General features: G+C 40.7%; 1 protein-coding gene across 1 annotated transcript in view; it reads right to left on the bottom strand.

Annotated features, from left to right (window-relative positions):
- Positions 1–5,986, bottom strand: part of igdcc4 (immunoglobulin superfamily, DCC subclass, member 4) — a 44,266-nt gene extending 38,280 nt beyond the window's left edge. The window contains exons 1-2 of the mRNA XM_030722361.1: positions 5,814–5,986; positions 360–501 (exon numbers count right to left, since the gene is read on the bottom strand). Of these exons, the coding sequence (XP_030578221.1) occupies positions 360–501; positions 5,814–5,844 (173 nt within the window). The 5' untranslated portion in view covers positions 5,845–5,986. The remainder of the gene's footprint in view (positions 1–359; positions 502–5,813) is intronic.
- Between the last annotated feature and the right edge of the window lie 6,250 nt (positions 5,987–12,236).

Genomic DNA, 12,236 nt, shown 5'->3' on the forward strand with positions numbered 1-12,236 from the left:
GATTTGTTGTTTTTGCATGCAAGCTCACTTGCTTACTAAAACTAAAATAGAAAACTAAAACTAAATGTTGAAAAACTTTTTAAGCACTTGAAATAAAACAAACTAAGCCTTAGAAAAGAAAAAACTAACTGAAACAATATTTCATACTTACTAAACAAACTAAAAGAAGAAAAATGAAGTCAAAAACTTCAACATCCAGTTTGACTCCAAACACTCTCTTGTACAGAGTTGTGGTGAGTTTGCATTAGATTTTACTAAAATATCATCAATATGAAATCATGTGCAAAATGCAGATTATGAGAATATTTAACATACAATAAAAAGGCAAAGTATTACAGCAGAATACAAAATGTAGTTACCTTGTTCCCTCTGGAATTGCTACTTCATCTTTTTCCCAGGTAATAAGGGGGGTGGGTACTCCTTCAATCTGGCACTCAAAGCGGGCAGCTCCTCCAGTGGGCACTTTTTGGGGCGATGGCTCCAGACGGAATTTAGACAGACCTGCGGGTACAGAAACGATAGAATCCAGAGGGTCATTTATCAAAGCGTCTCCTCATATGTTAACATCTGGCCATGGTCCACAATTTATCCACAGCTCCCTGTCTACTACAGCCCACTGAGACTGAATTTGAATGCATACCAAAGTACGCATTCAAATTCATTCAAATACCATGGGCTGCAAAAGGGGATCAGCACACTAATCGATAACTCAAACCATAATACAAACAGAGCTAACCCTGACAGTTATCCCATTAACAGTTTTTTTTTTTTTATGTCACTTTATTTTAAAAACAGTGAGTCCAGAACTATACATGAATATTACTTCTGCAGTCTGAATTTAAAACTCCCAGTTTTTGGATTGCAGCCGTTGTAGGGCTTTAAGTGGTACTGTTTTAATTTTTGTAATTTGATTAAAAACTTGTTGAGGCCATTTAAATACCCTTGAATGTCCTGATTAGGAGAAATTTAGGGACTTAATCAGGCTTGGCTTTATTTGTCTGTCCAGGTCGACTCTTGGCAGGACTCCAGTTTTCACAGCCTTTACACATTCACAGACAAGGGAACGCTTTCTTCTGAAGGTAAAGCTGAGCACCAGGGGGCAGCAGTGAGTACCGTCTGAGGGCCTCTAACCTCTGACCCCAACAGGGTGTTGGAAGAGAGAACAAAACAGACTGGCTGTCCCAGCCTCTTCGTTTGTAACGCTGACTTAGAAGTAGGGAGAGGGGTGGATCAAAGGAAAGTGCAGAGCAAGAAAACAGAAGGCAACTCTAAGGGGGAAAAACTAAGAAATAAGAAAGCAAAAAGGACACTCAAAAATGCCCAAAACACAGTGTGTCTAATTACATTAGCCATGTTATAGGCTGTAAGACACTTTCTGCTAATAACATCATATGGGTTTCTTTAAATGTTAAATAAGCTGAGGCATCCAATCAGCCAGTCTTTCTGGTTTATGTAAAGTACTTTCTCCTTGTAGAAATAATCATATAGGCAGTTCAGACCAGATCTGCAGCCTCAAAACATGTAAACATCATCCAGGAGTGTTATAAACATAAATGTGTGGACGTGTGATATTGAAGCCATTTCTAAAGTTTTCCCAAATATTCTGAAAATGGGTATCCAACATTTTATCCCTGCAGCTTTTTAACTGAAAACAGTATTTCTGTTACTTTTAACCTGAACAGCCAAATGTTCAAGACCATCTAATAATTATTAGGAAATTAAATTCAAAACCAAAAACTAGACAGGCATAGTTTTGTGTTCAGTGGATTCATTCAGTTATCTGGGAATAACGAATGTCTTTGCACAAACCTGAGCTTAAGCCATTTAGTAGACTGGATGGGTGAAAATATTTGGAACCTGCCCAATTTAGAAAAATTGGACAGAAGTCAGTAAGCTCAAACCTTTCAAGGACACAGCGTTTACAGACAGACCCATATTGCCATAGACACAGCTATACCACCGGCATAGCTTTCAGTCTGCAAAGTGAGGACTGAGTGGAGAGCCTGAAAAACCAACAGGAGAAACCATTTTCAGGTACTGCATGCATGTTTTCAAGCTTGCAGCCAATCACATGGCAAGCTCAAGATTTCTAAACTCACACCATCCCAATTTTTTTTTTTTTCTTTTCAAGAGTTTCCCCAAACCACTGTAAGCTGAGGAGACACTGGACAGACTATCCAAAATCACCCTAAGCCCTATCGCTCCAACTGTTAGTCATGTCAACAAACCGGCCATCTGTGTTTTCCCAATGTGCTGAGGGAACAAAGTTTCTCAATGAGTACACACAGACTAACAGAGCTGCTTGGTCATCGTAGCCAAAAGGATTTGATTCATTTCAGAAAATCTCTCACTGACTGTTGGGTAGCAAGTCATGCAGGAGCCATTGATGATTAACCTCTGCCATTGCAGCATGATCCTTCCATGTAAACACAACTTGTAACACTTCCAAACTGCCTGATAGGTTTCCATGCTCAATGAGCGTGCACTGGTGTGTGCACGTTTGTAAATTTAAGTGCCAGTGTACTGGCACTACTTGTTCTCTAGTGCCTGCACAGACAATTTTTGATTACATTTCTGAAGCACTGTGTGCGTACATGTTCACAGGTGTATGTGTGCACAGGAGGGTGTCTGCATGTGAATAGCGAACAACAGCTGATATGTGAGAGTGTACGCTAGCCATTAGACAATGCAAAGGGGGGCGACGGGTGTTCAGAGAAGACATTTTCCTCATGCTGTGATTGAACAATAGCGACTTGCTGGGACCTCCATTCTATCAGAGCATAATCATATTAGTCTTTTTTTCCTAGTGCTCCACGAGTATCCCGACACCCGTGTTGAAATTCCATGGCAGGTCCATCACAATCTCAGATGCTGCAGAGCTAACACTGAACTGAAAGGGCTTGTCATGATACACTGGGTAATTTTTCATTGTAACACTCCAAGTATGCCAAGCCACAGGGTTGAAATATGACCAATTGTTTCCTAGCAACAAAGTCTTTCTATGTAAGAAATATTTTCAGGCAACTCATTGGGCATTTTAACCCCCAAATTTTTATCCCTCAATGTGTTTGTCCAAAAAAAATAAATAAATAAAAAATCAGGTTTCTTTGCTTTCTCTCTCTCATTTATCTTATCTCTGTGCTTCACTCTTTCTTTGTCACGGCTGCCCTTGATTTTACCCCAACTCTGTCTTTTCGTTCCCCTATCTCTGCCCCACTCTTTGGCTCCACAGCTATCCGATTGCACCTTTTTCCTCCTCCCCTTGTGAAAGCGGATAATTCAACCTGTGACTTGTTTTCTACCCAACTTTTAAACGGAACCTCTCTGATAAATAGAAGAATCTTTGTATTTGTATGTGTGAGTGTTGTTTTCCTGCTGCAACAACAGTCCATCTGATCCACTTCAGACTTGGTGTATTGCTGGGGACAACAGTAAGTTTTGTGTCAAGTTTGAAGTCGACTTCTCTTTGACCTTGCAATATCGTCTAAAGTTTAAATTGCATAGTTTGTTAAAAGAAAAACTCAAAGGACTGTGTTATCTATTTTTTGCTGATGCTAACATGCCTTTGAAAGCAGCTACTGCAGTAGTATTAACAAAAGCAGGCCGTTTACAGTATTTCTGCAATATCTGTCAGTAAACAGAAGGCTTTCGAGTTTTTCTTGTAATGTTAGATGGCTCTGAACTAGCATTTCTCATCGAGGTTTGAAAAGCTATTCTTCACATTCTCTTTCACATCTTTTACTGGCATGTTGTGTCTGCATTAATACTGTGCTACCTTAAAATAAGACACAAAAAAATCATGTAATTAAAGTCAAGAAAAATAATAAATCCCAAAAATGTATATTTCTAATCTCAGGTTCTAGCCAGAAAAAAAAAAAAATCACAGCCCGACAATCGGAGGACTGGGAGGTTCGTGTTGGACAACCGCTTTCCACTACTAATAGCCCTGCCCGCTCACTAACTGTGATGATGGCGATGAGTTCCGATAGCAAACCAGTGAAATTTTCAGCCCGGTGCAGCACCAGGCAATCGACTGCTGGCTAGAACCCTGAATATCCACTGCTGAAGCTTGGAATAACTAAAACATGTAAATTACAGAATCGTGTCTCAGAGGAGAGCGTTCTCTTTTCCTTGTTAAGATGTCAACTGTTTGTTTGAAACGGTTTGCAAAAGCTTGTAAGAATTAAGAAATATTGACATTCCCCTCAGCAGTCTCATAATGAGAAAGGTTAATTGCGCTAATTAACACAAAAAGCTGTTTTTTAACCACATCATAATTTACCTGTGAATGCATTTGAAAAATGTGATGTGCACTCAGCATGCTACCTCTGTCATTTTGAGGAGAAGAGTGAGTTAGACTGGTTTGTATTTCAAGAGAGGGAAAATCTCTTTCACTACATCTGCCTTAACAACACACATCATATATTACGACAGATTGACTGGAGCAGGTGGTTTTCTTAATGTGTTTTTACAGATGTGATCTCTGCTACATTCAGTTTTTCAGTCTCATTCCTGCTCGTGAAGACGCCATAGGAGCTAAGAATGTCCGCCCAGTGTGAGTGCTGAGGCATTTCGGCTTCATCCTCCTTCCCAGTGGTCACATCTATCTCATACCCCCTTGCTAGTAATTTAATTCAGACACCACACACCTATACACACATGTGTGCAAACTGAAGGTCATTCTTAATGGTCTCAGAAGCCTTTCCTTTCACCATCATCACAAACTCTCTTCAGCCTTGTCTGCCTTCCCACCATTCAGCCAACATACCCCCTCCCTTCCCTTTAGTCCTCATTGTCTGTCAAACAAGAGATCCTCATAAATAGGCATGTGACAGCTGACAAAAGAAGGGGCATCCATAGAGGATACTGTCTCATTTTACACAAAGCTAATGGCTAAATAAAGACTACCACTTAGGAGTGCGAGAGGAAGAGGCCTCTTTGGAGGGCCGATTAAAAACTACAGCCTGTACTCGCATTCTTCATACCCCTGTATTTCTCTTTTTTTTAAATTTCCATCCATTCTTCCTCATTCACTCTGTGCCAGCATATACCTGATCCCAGGACACTTGTTAGCTTCTAGCTGAAGCAGAAGAGAAGCAAGTTAATGTCCATCCATGCAAAAAAAATTCCCTTGACAAAACAGAGAATTGCTGTCAGTAGGCATGTAAGCCCATGCACACTATAGCACACTGGATTCTTTAAGTAGATGCACGAATCAAACCAATATTTTTTTTTTGAAAATACTGCATCATTAAACATGTTGGGTACTGTGAGAAGATACAGCAGCTGGACACCCATAACTACATATGCATCACCAATTTTCAGGTATTATAATTTTTAATTCCGTACATGCTTTTGTGAGACTAAGCTGTGAGAGCATTATGATGAATGTGAAGATACAACCAGCTATGCTGGTTTAGAACAAAGACTGGAAACAGAGATACCACTAAAATTCACTAATTAATGCTTGGGTAGGCAGTATATTTTGTCATAAATGAGCAAAAATTTCACAATAGCCTTTTTTAGCATGTTATAATGTGTCATTAAAGCAGTTTAAGAGGAAACTAGACTTCTGTGTCTTCTCTTGTCTCTGGTTTCAGTCTAGTATGTGACTGAGATTATGGTCAATCAAGGGAGAGCTGCAGCTGTGTTTTAATTAATTAATTAATTTATTTATTATTAAAGCCATCCTACAGAGTTTACACATGTATAGATCAATATTCACTCACAATGTACCAAAAGATAATTCTGAGTCTTCAGCTACCCTAACCTGCACTTGACCACAGCACTCAGAAGTAACCAGGGACACCTACTTGCTTGGAGCACATTCACAGTCCGGCTCATCAGTGCTCCATGGGTGCTACCAGTCACACAGCTGTAAGCTCCCGCCACACCACGGGCCGGCTGGCTGTCCTTAGACACTGGCAACAGGAGGAGGGATCCATTGGCCAAGTGCTGCAGGTAGTCGCTCCCCTCTAGATACAGCGGTTGTCCGTCCTTTAGCCAGGAGACATTGAAGGGTGTGTCACTGGCCCCCAGATTGCACTCCAGCAAGAGGGGCAAACCTGGCTCCAACACTACATGGCTGGGCCAAGCACTACAGCTCAGCTCCACAGAAACCAGCTTTTCTATGCAGAAGAAAGGAAGAAAAGGTTGTTAATTTTTCTCTGTACCTGCAGCAAATTAGTTAACCTAAGTTTGTTTTTATCCTAAAAAGTACATTATGTCCCTTTTTAGCGACAAACTTTTGCAGATTGCTCTGTGAAGATTATCACAGATCAGCTATAAAATAACAATAATAACTCTACTCACATCTGATTAGTTTTACTTTCCACACAAACAAAGTAATAGCACTGTCAAACACCATAACTTCAAAAGAGTCAACAGCTCTGGCAGCACAAATGGAGTGGGGTAGTGCATTCCAGAAGTGGGGTGTTTTGGGGACAGAGAGAAGCCCAGAGGAGGAGGGGGAGAAGCTCTGCAAATGAAATGGGTGCATGGGGCATGAAGGGATTTGTATGTCAGCAGCAGGACATTAAAGTCAGTGAGAGAGGGGAAGTCCTGGAGAGAGAGGTCAGAGTGAGCAGCTGAATGCTGGATAAACTGCAGTCATAGGAATGTTAAATGATACCGATTTTTCCAAGCAAAAGATTTTGTCAGAGTATAATGGTTTAATGAGAAACACTACATATGTATCAGAGAAAGTTTCAGATAATGGCCAAAGTAAATAAATACTCTTGTAGAACATTCTTCCTCCTCCATTGTGCATCAGTGTGGTTTACTTTACTGCCTATCTTTATTGCCCCCACCCCACCCTCATTATAGTGGAAGGAGGAGAGGGGGAGGGTGGAGACACAATAACCTGTCCTGTGGCATAATTGTATGAATGCCAAGACAGAAAAAAAAATGGGTATCTAAGCAGAAAAAATAATTTATACAAAATTTAAGACGGGAGATCTGTAGGTGACATTTTCAAAGAAGATCAGAGTTTTGAGAAATAACAGCATATAATTATCATTCATGGGGAGGATGAGAGCTTTAGAGACGTACAGACAAAACCTAAAAAATAAAGAGTCAGTAATGGTGGCAGTACATTGCGTCCAATTGACTTGAAACATATCTGCTTGTACTTCAATTAAAAGTACAGTACAAAGCAAAGGGCTAGAGTCAGAAGCTTCCTGTATAAGCAAGATGCAATGTACAGTCTATCTTCAGTATAATAGTACTGCACAGCATTCAGTGGTATTAGTATCTAAAACTGTCCCATTTCATAATATTTTGTTCTTTTTTGAAATTGCTTGTTCTCATTGTCCCCGTATCAGCAAAGAATTTTAGGTCTTTTTATGCTCAGTAAAGAATTTTAGCTCAGGTAGGTATGCACTCTGTCAAAATAGAGAGAATACACATTCACAAACCAACCACAACATTAAAGCCAAGAAAAAGTGAACAGCATTCATCATCTTGCTACACAGTGCCTGTCAGGTAGTGGGCTGTATTAGGAATGGTCAGCTATTGCAAGCAGGAAAAATGGACAAGCGAAAGGATCTGAGAGACTTTGATAAGGGCCAAATTGTGATGACTAGATAACTAGGTTAACTGTCGATTTAGGTGGGTTTTTTTGGGTTTTTTTTTTTTACAGAAGTACCTTTGCCTTGGTGTAGGCAGGTTGGAACCAAAGCGTGACTGACGAGTAGACTGAAACAGATGACTTCATATTGTTTTAAAGACTTTTTTTTCCCACTTAAGGTACATATTCCCTTTGCACTGGGGGATACACTTATGGTGTGAGTACCCCCTTAAAAAAGAGAAATTGATGAAGGGATCTAATTGCCAGAGATACCTTCCATCCAGCTTAAACTCCCTATCATGCACACTGCGTAAATTAAAGGCATTTAATTACTGTTATGCATACTTGCAATTTGAGTCTCTTCTGAGAAGAGACTCAAATTGACTCAAATATAGCATTCAAATCAGAAGAGTCTTCTGATTTGAATGCTACAAATAAATATGTAACTTTAAATTTTCATTGTCATTATATGATCTAATGTATATCTGTGCACTTAATGTAATTTTACATAATGTAAACATCCTTTCTGCAGATATTGTTACATAGCTTTGTGAATTCCGCTTAAAAGACACACACACACACACACACACAGAGGCAGGTTTCTTTCAGCTTGTCTTTCTCTGCTGTTGGATTAATTAAGTTAATGGGAGATGGAATTTTTTCCTTGATTAAATGAGGCCTGACCCCCCACAGTCACTTCCTGATGAAGAGGCTGTGTAGTGCTGAGAAAGGTTGCTGCACAGCACTCTGGCACACATACATCTGCCATGGAGACAACATTAACATACATGTGCAACCATGCACCCAAACCACATACTGTACAGGCACCACACGCAAACCAACTCTAATCTCGTAGAAACAGAAACACTCACATATGTGCGAGTCAGCATGCACAGTCACAGATCACATCTCCTATTTTGACTAATTAGGCCTCATTAAGTCATTAAAATGTTAGCAGCCATTTCCCAGCTCACTGCCAGTGGTTTCACTTGGTGGAAGGTGGGAATGACTGTTTTGGATATGGAACCTATTACCACTCAAAAAAGTGGAGTACAGGTATGATTAAAAATGTGCAAAAAGAAAGCATTAGCATGCCCTACCATCCTTTAAAGAAGTAGGCACAGCAAGGATATCCCATATTTCAGATAATGGAAAACTCAGTATGCACTAGATATGTGCCCATGCTTTGCACATGCACACAAACACAAGTTCGCTTACATGTACTTTCTTCAACACACACACACACACACACACACACACACACACACACACACACACACACACACACACACGCACTCCTGCACAGTAACTGTCTGTGTCTCATGAGGACACAATGTGGTGAAGGGGGTGGGGGTCTGTGAAGTGGCTATTCTGCCATTTTACTGTACAAGTGGGAACTGTTGGAAAGGACAGGGTGCACTCTGGTATAAAGTAGCGGCTGTGTAGTCTCGCTGAGCTGTAGAGAATGGATTGTGATGGCACCAAGCCAAGCGGTTCATAGCTAAATGGAGAAAGGACAACAGTTTACAAAAGTGAGAGGGAATGAAACTGAGATCGATAGACAAATGAGACAAACACAGTGCAAAGAAATAGTAATGCAAACTATCAGCCATAAATAATATAGTGCTCCTTTGACACCTCTTCTGAATTTCTTATGGCTTTCTAATTGCAACAGCAGGATACTGCAGTTTGGATAATGTGACATGTTAGATGTGTCCTTACTACTGCCTCATAGCTGGATAAACAGAGAAACAGATAGATTAAAGGCTGATTGTAACGGTGTTCAGAATAAAATGAACAAAGAAGAAAGACAGAAGAGAAGAAAGACACACACTGACAAAGACTATCACTGAGTGAGAGAAAAAGAAATAAAAGGCAGTGTAAATGGAGACTGTTACAGTAAGAGGGCAGTCCACAACACTTATCCCACTGGTCCATTTCTGCTAATGGATCACCTATTCATAAAATGTTTGGGAGAACAGAAGGAGAAAGCAGTAGAGCAGCAGGAGGAGGACAGTGACCCAACACAGCGAATATTTCACTCAGCCCAGCTCACTGTCAACAGAGACTGGACACCCAATGACCCTGAGGCCACAGCTCAGGTTTCCACAGCCTCTAAATTCAAGCTACACAATACCCAAGGCCTTTCAGGAACTCAGAGATACCAACAAAGAAACAAAGAAACGTGCTTCATGTAAGGAATGCCAATACCCCAACATCTGTTGTATTTTGCTCCTGTTTTTATGGAATATTTGCTGTGTTTCTGCTGTGACCTAGATACATTTAAGAGCATTAACTTATGTATTCCTATCAGATCATGTCTTTGTAGAGTGTTTAAGAAGGAATTTTATAGGTTTAATAGTGTATATTATCAAGACAGTAAAATAAAGATAAAGCTTTAGTCATAAAGATAGCCAAATAATTTGCTGTCCTTTTTTTTCCCTTCATTATTGATTGTTCAGCCGTGTGTGTGTATATATATATATATATATATATATATATATATATATATATATATATATATATATATATATATATATATGAATATGAATATATGAGAGAGAGATACACATATACACTGCTCAAAAAAATAAAGGGAACACTTAAACAACACAATATAACTCCAAGTAAATCAAACTTCTGTGAAATCAAACTGTCCACTTAGGAAGCAACACTGATTGACAATCAATTTCACATGCTGTTGTGCAAATGGAATAGACAACAGGTGGAAATTATTGGCAATTAGCAAGACACACGCAATAAAGGAGTGGTTCTGCAGGTGGGGACCACAGACCACTTCTCAGTACCTATGCTTTCTGGCTGATGTTTTGGTCACTTTTGAATGTTGGTGGTGCTTTCACACTCGTGGTAGCATGAGACAGACTCTACAACCCACACAAGTGGCTCAGGTAGTGCAGCTCATCCAGGATGGCACATCAGTGCAAGCTGTGGAGAAAAGATTTGCTGTGTCTGTCAGCGTAGCGTCCAGAGGCTGGAGGCGCTAGCAGGAGACAGGCCAGTACACCAGGAGACATGGAGGAGGCCGCAGGAGGGCAACAACCCAGCAGCAGGACCGCTACCTCCGCCTTTGTGCAAGGAGGAACAGGAGGAGCACTGCCAGAGCCCTGCAACATGGCCTCCAGCAGGCCTCAAATGTGCATGTGTCTGCACAAATGGTTAGAAACTGACTCCGTGAAGATGGTATGAGGGCCCGACGTCCACAGATGGGGGTTGTGTTCACAGTCCAACACCGTGCAGGACGCTTGTCATTTACCAGAGAACACCAGGATTGGCAAATTCACCACTGGCACCCTGTGCTCTTCACAGATGAAAGCTGGTTCACACTGAGCACATGTGACAGACATGACAGAGTCTGGAGACGCTGTGGAGAGCGATCTGCTGCCTGCAACATCCTTCAGCATGACCGGTTTGGCAGTGGGTCAGTAATGGTGTGGGGTGGCATTTCTTTGGAGGGCCGCACAGCCCTCCATGTGCTCGCCAGAGGTAGCATGACTGCCATTAGGTACCGAGATGAGATCCTCAGACCCCTTGTGAGACCATATGCTGGTGCGGTTGGCCCTGGGTTCTTCCTAATGCAGGACAATGCTAGACCTCATGTGGCTGGAGTGTGTGTCAGCAGTTCCTGCAAGATGAAGGCACTGAAGCTATGGCCCGTTCCCCAGACCTGAATCTGATTGAACACATCTGGGACATCATGTCTCGCTCCATCCACCAACATCACGTTGGACCACAGACTGTCCAGGAGTTGGCGGATGCTTTAGTCCAGGTCTGGGAGGAGATCCCTCAGGAGACCATCCGCCACCTCATCAGGAGCATGCCCAGGCATTGTAGGGAGGTCATACAAGCACGTGGAGGCCACACACAATACTGAGCCTCATTTTGACTTGTTTTAAGGACATTACATCAAAGTTGGATCAGCCTGTAGTGTGTTTTTCCACTTTAATTTTGTGTGTGACTCCAAATCCAGGCCTCCATTGGTTAATAAATTTGATTTCCATTGTCAGCACATTCAACTTTGTACAGAACAAGTATTCAATGAGAATATTTCATTCATTCAGATCTAGGATGTGTTATTTGAGTGTTCCCTTTATTTTTTTGAGCAGTGTATATTAGAGATGGCACAATACCACTTTTTTATGTCTGATACCAATATTTTACATTTGGATATCTGCCAATACTGATATAAATCCAATCTTTTTTTTCTAACTGTTTTTAAATGCCTGGATCAATTTTACATAAGTCTTGAAAGCAAATAATGACTAGTCAAAACTAAATTAGAGATATCTAGAACTGTAATTTTGACTAGTCAAAATGCCTTTTAAGATATCTCCAAATGAATTACAGATATCTTGAATTAGACTGCTTTTCTATTCAAGATATCTTAAATTAACATTCTGACTAGTCAAAACGACATTTGAGATATCTTGAGTTACGGAGCATTTTGGCCGAATGTTTATATAAGGCAGTTTGTTAAAACGGCCTGCCATAAAATCAGAGATTCTGGGCAGATTTCTGAACCAGTCTTTAAGTACACGATTCTCTGCATATCCCATACTGAAGAGCTCTTTCTATATTGTTGCATTTTATTACAATTTTGTTCACGACAGCCAGTGCCATTGCAGCCACCTGAAATTCTACACAGGCAATT

Source organism: Archocentrus centrarchus, chromosome 3 (genome assembly GCF_007364275.1).
Source record: "Archocentrus centrarchus isolate MPI-CPG fArcCen1 chromosome 3, fArcCen1, whole genome shotgun sequence".
In the NCBI taxonomy this organism is placed as follows: domain Eukaryota; kingdom Metazoa; phylum Chordata; class Actinopteri; order Cichliformes; family Cichlidae; genus Archocentrus; species Archocentrus centrarchus.